The 13,487-nt window shown below is 32.7% G+C and overlaps 3 protein-coding genes across 4 annotated transcripts in view; 2 read left to right on the forward strand and 1 right to left on the reverse strand.

The window, feature by feature from the left end:
* Positions 1 to 2,223: 2,223 nt before the first annotated feature.
* LOC119637517 (mitochondrial uncoupling protein 4) lies at positions 2,224 to 4,241 on the forward strand. Its single transcript, XM_038033581.1, has 5 exons — positions 2,224 to 3,100; positions 3,167 to 3,276; positions 3,345 to 3,643; positions 3,708 to 3,888; positions 3,954 to 4,241. The coding sequence occupies exons 1-5, from the start codon at positions 2,897 to 2,899 to the stop codon at positions 4,126 to 4,128; spliced, it is 969 nt and encodes a 322-aa protein (XP_037889509.1). The 5' UTR covers positions 2,224 to 2,896; the 3' UTR covers positions 4,129 to 4,241.
* Positions 4,242 to 4,280: 39 nt separating this feature from the next.
* On the reverse strand, positions 4,281 to 6,143 carry LOC119639369 (RING finger protein 121). Its single transcript, XM_038036696.1, has 7 exons — positions 5,888 to 6,143; positions 5,780 to 5,814; positions 5,561 to 5,702; positions 5,334 to 5,488; positions 5,044 to 5,272; positions 4,750 to 4,985; positions 4,281 to 4,686 (listed from the first exon to the last, which is right to left on the reverse strand). Exons 1-7 carry the CDS (start codon positions 5,921 to 5,923, stop codon positions 4,566 to 4,568), a joined length of 954 nt encoding a protein of 317 aa, XP_037892624.1. The 5' UTR covers positions 5,924 to 6,143; the 3' UTR covers positions 4,281 to 4,565.
* Positions 6,144 to 7,304: 1,161 nt separating this feature from the next.
* LOC119638910 (midnolin homolog) overlaps positions 7,305 to 13,487 on the forward strand; it is a 76,781-nt gene continuing 70,598 nt past the window's right edge. For both annotated transcript variants that reach the window (XR_005247505.1, XM_038036014.1), the window contains exon 1: positions 7,305 to 8,909. Coding sequence is in view for 1 of the 2 variants with exons in the window: in XM_038036014.1 (XP_037891942.1) it covers positions 8,218 to 8,909 (692 nt within the window). In the remaining variant the exon portion in view is untranslated. The remainder of the gene's footprint in view (positions 8,910 to 13,487) is intronic.

Consider the following 13,487-nt stretch of genomic DNA (forward strand, 5'->3'; position numbering starts at 1 on the left):
GGAACATTCTTAGCTTCATCAAACGATGGTTGAGAGGGTTTGGCAATACTTATATAACAAAAAGCTTAAATATGAGTTTTGTTAGGCCAATACTGGAATAAGATAGATTTCGTAGTTAGTTTAGTAGTCTTAATGAAGTTAAATGTTTTATTGATATTAAGTTCTTCAGGTATTTTCAAGATCTCAATAGAATTAGATGCTCCGAATTTCAATTATTAGAAAAGTTTTTGGTACGAAAGGTCGGATTCTAGCATATTTTTCGATCTTGATTTTCCCGACGATGATTGGATATAGAGGTGCGGCGAGTTTACTATTGGCATATACCAAATACACAAATAAATGAACGATTTTTTAATTAAAATATATATATACATTACATTAATCTGTTTGCAGCGCTTATGAAAGCTTCCGCTTCAATATAATTACATTTCCGAACGCAGTATGTAAAAGAGAGGTACGTTGTGAAGGCCCGGCTTGAGTGCTGAACGCGTAAGTTGTCAAGGTGTTTTCAAAATTTAAAAAAAAATGTTCCACCATGTGATTCTTCTTTGGAGTTATAGGTAGAAGTGCTTGAGTTTTGAATCAAACACCCGTACTGTTCTATAAAGTAGATGAATCTTCTTCCACAAATGCGTTCATCTTCTTTTAGGAAGACTTACTGAATATAATTCGCCATTACTTTTTGTTTTCTACTACACTTTTCAAAATATTCGAAAAATCTTCAAGTTAAAGAGACTTGGTTCGGATTGATTGCACGCTACTGTTGACGTTAAAATTAATAGCTTAAACTTTGCAAAAAGTTGTCAAAATTTGCCTTATTTTTCAAATTTTAATAGAGTGCAAGATAAAAGTAAAACTTTAGACTTTGTATTTTTATTTTTTTTTTAATCGTAGGATGAAGGAGAAATTATGTTATGTTATTTTATTTATGTTATTGTTAGCAATTTCAAGATAGTTTTTGAAAGAATTTTTTCAAAAATAGGATTCAATTAAATGATTTCTGCTCTAGGGTTATAACTTTATTACGAATATGAGCCATTTCAATTTTCCTTTCCCGTGTCTTTACATGAAATGTTGTTTGAAAAATAAAAAGAAATAAATCTTTTCGTGGCTTTTATAATAGGTCCGCTCCACATATTACAGCTTTTACGGCATTTAATCTTTACAGCATTAATAAAATTTAAGGGTTTTCTGTTTTCACAAACGCGGATACAACGAACATGTATGATTGAAATAAAACAACTCTGCTTCTAAAATAACAGAATACTGGAGGGTAATTATATAAGCAGTCGACTATCGATGTAATTATCGTCTTGTCTTTTTTTTTTAGGATACAAGAGAGGAAACAGCTAATCATGTGTCGTTCTCATCAACTTACCAATATTTGCCCTCAAATATTCCATTATATTGCAATAATAAATGAGGCGCAAAACATAGAATGCAAATTGAAGGTCTTTTTTTTTGTATAAACAAACCACATATGGTAAACAATATCTAGAATGCGATATGAAATGAAAAGACAATTATGTAAAATTCGTGTTTGGCTTTAAAATGATAAACGAACTTCAATGTCTTTGGGAAAAGGAAACTCGTGATCATAGTTGATTTATAAGAAATTTTACATTTAATTGCTGCAAATTAGTAAAAATTTTTTCTAATTTAATTTCTAGCAGCTGCAGTAAACGAACAATATGTTTACGATTGTTTATATTTTTCTTTTACAGCTGTTGTGTCCCACAAACACAATTTTAAAGGAGAGTTTTTTGGTAACTTTTCTCGGCTTATGCTCAAAATTAATGCAATTTTTTGTTCCTATCTAGATTTGACGTGCATGAGAGAGTACATTTGGCGACAAGCACCAGCATATTCACTTACACGATCAGATTCCATTGGTGACTGCCTTCTCACTTACTTACATGATTACACCCTGACCCATATACAGTTTTCACGATAAGCCTTAATAGCTCTTCGCTTTACTCTTATTAATTAGAAAAGTTGACTGTCAGTAGCCGTTAATTATTAGTAAATATTCATGTTTACTTATCTTCTTGGTTTGTTTGCATTGTTGGCGCAAAAAAATGCAACATCACTCAATAATAGTTAAAGCTCCTAATGTTGCTTTATACAGTACAGTTATTAACTTTTCCACAGATTTTACCAAAGTGCAAAATGAAAATCGGATAAACCGTTAAAATGGAAACTTTGAAAGCCATTAAATGCAGTTTGGCATCCCTAATTAGTGTCAACATTATCATTTCTATTAATAATAATATTTTATTTAATGTCTGCATCATGTTAATTAATAAGCATGCAATGAACAATATCAATGGTGAATAGAGGAAAAGAAGAAGTGTGATTTGGCAAAAATGACGTGGAATAATATAAGAAAGGAGAAAGTGATATCTCAGCAGTTACCAGCCTCCTAATTATCTTTTATGTTTTCCTATTCATAATACAGAAAGCATAAATGCGCCGCAATTAAGGACTATTCAATGGTATGGTATGTAGTGAATACTTCAAGCGTGCGTAGCCGTGTGCGTGTGTGTGTACATCTAATTGTGTATGATGTAGTTGTCGCTTAATGTTCTACTTAAGTTTATATAAATAGAATATTTGATTGAAGCACTGTTTTGATATTATATACCCGTCTACCAATACATACACTGCATACGTGGAAACTTGGTATATAATGTAATACAGAAAGTCAAAGCCGTTAAATTTCTAGCATATCAAACACCCTGTTGACGTGAAAAAGCAAAAAATATAATTTAAAAATTTGAAAGTTTACAAAAAATTAAACAATAGATGATAATAGTTTTCAAATCGGTTTATTTTTGTATTTCTTTTTCAAATAAAGATTTTTGCCGAAACCAAATAGTTTAGCAAATATAAGACAATGGTTGAAAAGAAACCAATCGTTACCGATACTAAAACACCGTTAACGGAAAATGTTGAGAAACGCTTCATCGACACTATACCATGTACATATATTCTGTCTGTGTTAGCAGCAACAAACGCTGAATTAATTACCTATCCACTGGATCTAACGAAAACTCGCCTACAAATTCAGGGTGAACTTGCCAAAGCTCAAGAAGTTAAGGTTAACCTTCATTACAATTATAACGTACTTTCTGTAATACATGTAACACTTATAATGCTTGCGTAGGCGAAGTATCGTGGTATGTTAGCCACGGCATTTGGTATTGTTAAAGAAGAAGGACCCCTGAAATTATGGTACGGCGTGTCTTCAGTTATATATCGTCATATGATTTACAGGTTATTGTGGCACTTAAATAATGTTCTTCATGTAATTTAACAGATTTTATTTTGTCTTTTTTATTTAGCGGTGTAAGAGTTTGCACTTACGATTATTTACGCACTACGTTTGGTCATGATAATCTCCCCGTGTGGAAATCGGCCTTATTTGGCCTTCTGTCTGGTTGCCTTGCACAGTGGTTAGCCAATCCCGCTGATCTTGTTAAAGTACAAATGCAAATGGAGGGTAAACGTCGTCTAATGGGTGAACCGCCGCGCATCCTTAGTTCCCATCAAGCTTTTGTAGACATTTACAAACGCGGCGGGATAGTGGGCCTTTGGCAAGGTAGTGTACCCAGCGTGCAACGTGCTGCTCTAGTAAATTTGGGTAAAGCCAATTAGTAAACATTGAATTACTTTGCTTCTTACATAAATTGTTTCAAATCATTTAGGCGATTTAACTGCTTATGACTTGGCCAAAAGGTTTCTTATACATAAAATGGAAATGAAGGAAGGTCCATTGGCACATATGCTAGCGTCCTTCGTCGCCGGATTTGTGGCTGCAGTTGCCGCTACACCAGCAGATGTGGTGAAATCTCGAGTCATGAACCAGCCGACTGATGAAAGAGGCAGGCAAGTTCCGATATATATAAAATTTAACATTAACTCTCAATTTTTGTAATTATTCTTTAAACCAGAGGCATCATCTATAAGGGTTCTCTGGATTGTTTGAAGCAAACTGTGAGCGCAGAAGGTTATATGGGCCTTTATAAAGGTTTCGTGCCTCACTGGATACGTTTAGGACCTTGGGCTTTGACTTTTTGGGTTACCTTCGAACAACTTCGAAGCATTCTTGGTGGTGCAGCATTTTAATTCAACATGAAGTTGATTTACTGCACTAACTTATTGCTATGGCTGTAGATGTTGAAAGTTTTTTAAGGCGCACCTTAAATTGTTTATTACAACAGCAGTAAAAAAATGTGATCAATAATGACAATAATTGTATTTAGATGTAAATAAATTGCCGGTGTTCTTTAAAAACTTTAATGCATTTTTCAATTTTCCGTTTTTATTAAAATATAACACATGGTTTTTTGTGTGTGTTGGTCAATAAGTTTATATTATCAATTATGGAAAATTAGTGCACTGGACAGACGATACGGAAAATTTACAGCATATGGCGACTAGAGTCTACTTCAATTGTTGCAGGTATTCGTTATATATATATATATATATATATTTATATGTATATATATATATATACACATATACATGTGGCGTGTGTTTGGTGTGCTGCGAGGTAGTTATTATTATTCTAAGCCCAATACCCAATTAATACCCTGAACAAAAAAAAATATTAACGGTTGCCAAGCTACAAGAAATCTTAACCAATCTAGTAATCGTCCGTACAAAACATGAGGTCGTTCCCAACTGGAAAAAATGGAAATAATTAAAGCAAGTGCTTGACGTATTGCTCTTAGTGTTCAAACTCACGGATTACAAAACATTTTTTTTAGATCGACCTTTTCTTTACAATATGGGCAGGTTTGCTTTTTACCCACAATACACCAGCCCCGTATGCAAAATTCATGGAACACATGATTGCAGGATAACTTGTAGGTATTTTCAATGATACCTTCTTCCTGTTCACTAACCAATAGTTGATTGCCGCACACAGCGCAAACATTTTGCTTTAAGTGTCGCGTTGGTATACCTTGCGGCGTGTAATACTGCAAAAAATTAATAGAGAGACATAATAGTCGGCGAGTATAAACGCGTGTCATTTACCCCTATAATGGCAGCCATTTTTTCTGAACATATCTCCGATATATCGCGACCCAGCACCCCGATGTACAGACCGTAGAATACAATTAATAAACCAATATCCATCCATACATGTGGCGCTTGATTAAATATAAAATTGAAACCCATAAATGTGGCCATCATTATCAGATAACCGATAATGCCCAGTGCATAACTTAATTTATATATAAACAAAAACCATTTGTAAACTAATCTGAAAGGAAAACATGTATAAAAATCATCTCAACTGCCTGATTATTAGACAATCTTCTAACCTTGGTGTAGATCCTTCTATAGGTTTGCTGATTGCTCTCCTGATAACAAAAGTTGTGATACTTGAAAACAATATCCAAATTACTATAAAGCGCGGCCACACTTGAAACACCGATATACCCAGCGGTATAATCCACATCGCCAATAGTGAAACCACCTAGAAAGGGAGTAAAAACGATTTGCTGTCAACACAAAAAATAGTTATTTCAAAAAGAATTTCCTGTAGTACCGAATATGATCTGTAATGATGTTTTTGCCATTGCACCAAAATAATTTGTGCTGCAATTAGTGTTATAAACAATATTAATACCATTTCGGAATGCATTGCTTCATGGCCTTTATGTCTTTCATGCCTCATTTGATGTTCATATCTAAAATAAAAATTTATTTGTATATGAACGTAAATCAAATTATAAAGATATTGCATTCCATTTAAATTGGTAATTACCTCAAACGTTCCTCGTCAGTCATTTCATCGAGGGACTAATTTTAAAATCAAAGTAAAAAACAAAACGATTTCAATTTTTTTTTTTAATTCATTGCTCCATCATTTTACCTTATTGACTGGCGCATGCAGGCCGTGGTGGTCCATATTTACTTAACCGTCTTTACGAAAATGAAAGTGAAATCCTATCTTTCTTTTGAAGAGAAATGAGTTGTCTGACTATTGTTATTAAAACTTAACTCATGAAATCTTTAAAATAGTTGTAAAAAAATATATTAATTGTTTTCTAAATATAAAAACTTGCTTCAAAAAGAAATTCCAGCAAGAAAATGTCTTGCGTGTTTTGTTGTGGTGTCAGCAATTGTGACTGTCAAATTTTTCTAATAAATTCTTTATTATGGCAATACCCGGATTTTAAGAATTGGAAGCTAAATTATACGATAATTAAAAATAAGTATTTTAATTCGAATGTTCTTTCGAACTTTGTAAAGAAAAAAATTATATCTGAGGGTATTTTTGGCGAAACTGAAAATATATTTTATATGGAAAAGCAATTTACAAATAGCGTGAGGACCAAAAAGTTCTCGAAGTAATACGTCGTAGAAAAAATTACAGATCTCTAGATTTAACTCACTGAGCCCTTTTGACTAATATAATAAATTTAATTGCCTTATTTTATTATTAAAGCAACATTATGATAAAACAGGAGTTTGATTTGAAATTCCTATGGAAATAATAGGGCAAATTTGTTTGTAGGAACATATGTTCGATTTCTTATAATATTGTAAACAGCTGAAACAAAAATTTCCTTTGCAAGCAAATCAGCAATCTCAGGAACTTCTGTTGAGATTTCACGGCAAAAAACATTAGTTACTTCAGACGAATTTGTATGGTAAGTCCTTTTCCTCATCCGTATTAAGAGCTTTTATGCTCATCTAGATCAGTTTTGGATTACTAAAATAATTTGAATAACGCAAAAAGTTGGCATTTTAAATCGTTATATGAAATTTGCCGCTCCTCGCTGCGTGCGCTTCGTGCACAATATTACTGGAATGTAGCAAAAAAATGTTATAGTAAAATAGGATAAATTTAGAATTAGTGCGTTTAAGTTTATTTATACGGTTTCAAACTGACATTCTATGCCCAACGAGCGTTATAATCTTGCAGGATATACAAAGTCTCACGTCGGCCAAAAAGGTAATGAATTTTTGAGCCCCTGTTGAGAATTTTCAATATAAATTTTTTTCGTTTTTGTTTCGAAAATTCTCTCTTACATCTAGTCAGCCTATCCGGCAAATAGCAAAACGTGAATTATTTCATTACTTTTGTTTTCATTCCAAAATAATTTCAAACAAAAAAATTTCCTAGTTTAGGGTAAAAATGAGCAGATATTATTATATTTCGAGATGATTCTTAAACTCTTTAATTTGAATATTTCCTGAGCGAACAGCGAAACAGCTGTTGCTGCTGTTAGCAGTAGCAGATTTTAATTTAATTGTGATAATTTTTTTACTTATTCCACTAGAAAAATTTATAAACTCTTCTGTTTGCTGAGTGGTTTCAGAGAAGCCGCGACGTCGGCAGCAAAGCAAATCACATATTTTTTGGGAACCGAGCAGCAAATAATTTCTGGCAGAAAAGCCAAACAATCAGAATAGCCCAGTGAACTTTTGTCATTGGTGTAGTGCGGTTGTTTTTTGTAAGGCGGATAGTTCGACGTATTCAAGTTTATATTTGCTCTGTGATTTATTTTAAAGCAACAACAAGAGTGTTTCATTTGTTACATCTCAAGCATCAATTAAGCAGATTATTTTAAAAAAAGTAACTTTGATGTAATAAAAATTTGTTAAGAAAGAGGTGAATTTTTAAAGTGCGTATTTTCTCGTTTTATACACAATTTCGCAATAACTTGAATTAATTATATCGTTTTTTTTCGAAAAAAAAGAAAAAAGAAAAGAGGTATCAGACGATAACATCTCAGCCTCTGATTTTCAATATATACATACAGATATAAATTTCTTGTCGTACCTCTCTTACTTGAATTTGTGCGGTTTCTTGTTCTTTTTCTTGCCACTCACGTTCGTTCTGCTAACTCTTGATTACTCTACTGTCTGCTCACACCTCATGACTCTGTACATATAACAAATAAAAGTACTTAATAAAGCAAAGAAGCAACAACAAAAATAATTGAAATTGTGTGTGCTGCGTTTACGTATGTATGCGCTTCTAACCAAGGTGTGGGGAAATCGATTGATTAACGCACAAAACATTTAAAAAAAAAACAATTTGATTTGAACGTTATTGCTTATATCTTTTTGTTCGAAAAAGCGAGTTGTTTCGTGTCTCTTCCCTTTTTCTTACAACAAAGAAAAGATCAAGTTTGGAGAAGAACTGTAAATAAAAAATTAAGAAAAGTTTGCACTCTTTAAAAAGAAAACAAAATGGATAAACCAACAGAGTCTCCTACTACTGCAACGCCAGCGTCATTACTGCCCGGTTCTACAACGGTCGCATCTTCCACAGTTGAAAGTAGTGGCAGTAACGACTGCAGTAAAAGTGAAGTCGATAGAGCAGCAAATCAAGTTGCCCCGTTAAATGATGGCAACGGCCACGTTACAAGTTCAATTGATACGACTAGCGATGCTAATCAACTTCAGCACAACAATAAGAAAACAAGCAATGATTGCATTTTGCAAAATCTAACAAATGTTGGGTGTGGTCCATCAGCTAACGCAACTACAGCAACCAGCATTTCGAATTGTAATAACAAGAAAATTGTTAGCGCTAATCTGAATTATTCTGCTAGCGCCGCGAACGTTAGTACCAAAAGCCCCTGCACCGTCATCGAAAACTACCGCATCAATAACAGCACAAAATCTGCCGCTGCTTCGATCGCATCAGCAACCGTTCAAGCCAGGAACATCTTAAATTCTGCCGCTTCATTATCAATGATTCGTCAGCACCGCAATCAATCATCGCAATTGGCGCCCATTAATCTTAATATTAACACTACAACTGGTAACAATTTCAGTGTAACGGTTGATCCTTTCATTAGCGTCGAGTCCTTAAAGAAAACAATTTCAAAAAAGCTAAAGCTTGTGAAAGATCGTATTTGTCTGTTGCATCGTGAAAGGTAAGTTGGTTTTCTTTCTTTATATGTATGTACACACAATATATATATGTATATATATATATGTATATATATATATATTTTTTTTTTTTCTTCACTTTTTATATTCAAATTGAGTTTTTAAAGAATGTTGAAAATCCATTGTGCAGTGGTGCATTTTGATTTACAAACAGATAAAGAAAGTGAAAGTAAATGTAGTCTTAAATGATTGGAAAGACTCTACTGCAAATTTTGTAAATTAAAGGACGGAAAATTCTAAATAGTAGCATAAGAATTATTCTCATGTAAACAAATGCGTGCATGTATACAAGCATGGCCGTCTGCTTCCACAGCTTGTAATCATATTTTAACCAAAGAAATGATGAGAGACGCGGTAAAAGCAAATACGACTCAGAAATGCTCTCGTGTGGTAATAAGAAGTTACTTATAGTACATGTAAATAAAAAACACAAAAACAAAAAAAAATGTGATGCGAAAATAATAGCAACAACGCAAAAATCTAAAACTACAAATTCCACAACAATAACAAAAAATTATATGAAAAAGTAAAAAAATATTTATAAAAAGCGTGCATATAGTTTTTGTAACGCGCAGAACCGGCAAATGCCTGTACATGAAATGCTCCACCGTCAAGCGGAAAGAAAACATATGAAATGTTAGTAAGAGAGGCAATTACAGAAAGAGGACGAAGAGAAGAGCAGCAATATTAAGTGTTAAAAAACTATCAATAAGAAAAAGAGAAAAAGCCATCAAACAGACGTTTTGGAAGAAAATAAAAAATAAATTTAACCACGTGTGTGTGTATAAACACTTATGCCTGTCCGTGATGTAGCCATTTTTATCATTTTGAAACAACGTTCTAAAATTGAAGCATTTTATTCACATTAAAACTATAAAAATTATTAGAAATATTAATATGCCTTAATTTTTTTCATTATATTTATAAATGTCAAATGTTTTGGCTCTCTCTGTGTTTTGTTCTGCAATTTTATCGACATCTAAATTAAAATAAGAGTTCGGCAGTAGTCCAGAATAAATTTAAGGTTAGTTTTAATAAGAGTTATCATCATTAAGGTTATCAATAAACCGTGATAGGTTCAATATTCAATGTCAATGCTCAACACTTACCGGTCACCGTCGATTTATTTATTTTCTAAATTAATTTATTAAAAGAATATTTTTCTCAGCGAGCAATTACTTAGCTGCCCACGGGAATATTTTAGATCGAAGATCAGAATTGAAAGGTTAATGCGCTTGGGTTATTAAATTAACCTTTTGTACATAAGTTTAGTTCATTTTCATTAATGAATTCTATTTATGCGTGAAAATTTATTCAGTTTGGGAAACTTAAAAATGTAATGAATCTTGAAATTAGAGGTCACAGGAATACCCACGAATTAACGTCTTACTAATATTGTAAACAAATTTCAATAGCTAATAATATTCGATGATGTGATTGCACAGATGCTCCTATACGAAGAGTGAAAAAAGAATATTATCTGTCACTTTGAAAGTAAGCATAAAGGAAAAGGTTTCGTTCGTCTATCGTTTGTTGTCTGAACACATGCAATTGCGAAAATTAGGATACGGAACAGGTCCCTGTTGTATGTGTATGCAGCTAATGTCCACAAAAGAATTGCGAAATTAGAATACAGATGTTCGCAATAAGGAAAGCGTTAAGGCTTACAAACACAACACAGATATCGTGTGTACTGCTACGTAGCTTTCATTGAGATGGTAATACTTTATTATGTATTAACAAATGTTAAGCAAAATTTATATGAATATGGAGAGTATTTTGATTGATTCAAATGGAAAAGCAACGCAGTTTGTCAGGACGCTAAACATTAGACGCTATTCTGAGCGCATGGTTGTGCTTGTAATTTTAGCTGTTTTATAAATACACTAATGAAAACATAGATGTCGAAGATGCCAACATAACAAACTATGCTGTCTTTTCGATTTTTTGTTTATTCAATTTTAAAATACGTACGCACACGTCATGGAGAGTGCATCTTGGTACATACCTATAAGGTTTTAATTGAATGCTTTTTAGATTGCAATAAACATTCCATATTCGCTCCTCTATTTCTGATTGTTTGTCAAGGTGGTGAGATAATGTAATTTTATTATCGTTTTAAAAAAATTGAAATTTAAAATCTACTTAAAATGTGTTCTCCTCTTGTTGCTTACATTTATATATATATATATATATATATATATATATATATGTAGTTCATACACTCATATGTTATGCTTATTTATTCACATAAATAGCATACACTTGGAGCTTGAAGTTAACTCGTTTCTGTAAACCACTTGACTGTACTCGTTTCGTTTGCCGTGAACAAGAGATGAGTTAGTTGTCTATATAAAGTAAACTAAGATAATATTATCAGATCAACAAAAATAACAAATTTTTGTTTTCGGCCTTTAATGTCATTAAACAATATTAATATAGTATTAGTCTTGTATGTTATGAAATATTTTGAAATATTTACTTTATTTTGAAGCACCGAAAATATTATTGAAATGGTTCGTAACGACGGAAAAAAACCGGTAATAGGACCAAAATAATTCACGATCTGATTATTTAAGGGCATTGTGTATAGCGTTGCAGTACAATTGTTTGAGTTCACTGCCGGCTATGGGTCGTTTCATTGCTCACATGGCTTTAAGCTTTTAATAACAACAATAGTTTTAGGTTCTTTGTTTACTTTGCTCTCTATCAGGCAATGTAAACAGTATATATATATATATATAATTATGCTTTTATGTTACATTGCATTCTTCTGTTGTTGCATACTTCTGTTAATCTCGTTTCTTTTTCTCTATCTATTCCACTGTTGTTGATTAGTTGCAGTTTTTTATTTTCTCGTCTCTTGTATTCTGGTTTGAATCCTAAACTATGTTGTCGTTCTGGCTCTGCTTTTGTATTTTAGTTTTTTTTTGTTTGTTATCGTCAGCTTATAATTTTGTGGGCTGTTGCTGCCATTTGAACTTGGGCATTTTTCTCTTATTTATTTATTTTTTTTTTGCCTTCGCTTTTCTGTCAAGTGACTTTAAGATGCTTGCCTTGCATCGTTGTTGCCTTTAGGGTTTCTTTGTTTCTTTAATCCATTCCTTTCCTTTGTTTAGATTCGTTTTCTGAAAGAAAAAAGAATTTTTTCAATATATTTCTTTGTTTACATTGCTCTCTGCTGCATTTTATTTATTTTTTCTTATTTAGAACGGAAGAAACAAGTGTTTGTTGGATTTTATTACTAAAAATACGGTTTGCTATTTATATTTTTAAAAATATACGATAAAGCATAGAATTCAAGTCTCTAAATATGGGACTTTTGTTGTAGTCAATAGTGTTGAAATATTTGAAAATCTTTTATATATTTGAATAAATGCATATTTTTAGTGTTCATTATTAAACGATGTGGCTATACTAGGCTTATCACTCTGTTTGCAGCATTAGGGAATAAATGAATCAAATCGTAATATTATAGATGGACGATTTCAATTTGCCACATATACTGATGGCTACAGATCAACGATGAAGGTGACCGCTATCCGCCTACAACTATGCCCACGGACGGGGAGAGCTGTGGCTTATAGTTCATAGTAGTTATTACTGTAAAATTAAACAATGCTTAATACAAAATTATTCTGTGCCTATAATTATCGCCGAAGTATGCATGTGCAATAATAACTTTTCGTTAGCCCTAACTATTAACTCAAAAATTATAGGCCATATAGAATTTTTAATATTTATACATATATTCCTAATGAACTTGGCATTATATGAGTCGATTTAACTATGTAGTTCCGATGATCTGCCCATTTGTTACTGGTTGTCTCGTACTTTTAAAAATTGGAACAGAAGGCTCAAATGGCTGACACTTGGCCTAAGTCTACATTTAACGTGAAGCTTCTTTGATCGTTTTAATTTGCTATTAAATATGCCTAATCCCATCTATTTATGTACTCAATAACAAGTTGCTCAGCATGATCTAATATTACGGCGTCATACATATCTGTACTTGTATTATTATTTTTTTTTAAATGACATAAGCACTCAGATGGTTGACCCTTATTCGCGTAAAACGATGGCGGTCGGAAGGAAGTGAGGAAAGAGATAAAGGAGATGGTGGCCGCTGCCTGCCTAATGGCTGTTTATCTAGTTAGTATGTGTTATGCGTTTGTCGATTGAGTACTCACTGTGGCTACGAGCAAAGTGAAATCTATCGTACTTGCGATTTGAAGCCGCGAACACGGACATGTTAATCGCGGTGACTACCTAAATGCAAGCCGGGTTGAAATATATTGAGTTTATATAAAGCCACTTTGCATTGTACACAACAGATTTAATGAACAAAGAAAAAAACCCTTTGCATTAGGAATTCAATCTCAATTAAATAATTTGCAGCTTAGAAAACCAGGGTAGATGAAACTTATTCTCCCTCAAAGATCGAAACTTCATTTATCAAGTGAACGGTTTGTTGTTTCAGTTTGAATGTAGTGGTCAGGATTCTATTTTCTTTTTTTTTAATCCTTTTCTTCTAAACGTATAACAGCATTCGTTGCGACCTT

The sequence above is a fragment of the Glossina fuscipes genome, unplaced genomic scaffold, assembly GCF_014805625.2.
Source record: "Glossina fuscipes isolate IAEA_lab_2018 unplaced genomic scaffold, Yale_Gfus_2 0, whole genome shotgun sequence".
NCBI classification, from domain to species: domain Eukaryota; kingdom Metazoa; phylum Arthropoda; class Insecta; order Diptera; family Glossinidae; genus Glossina; species Glossina fuscipes.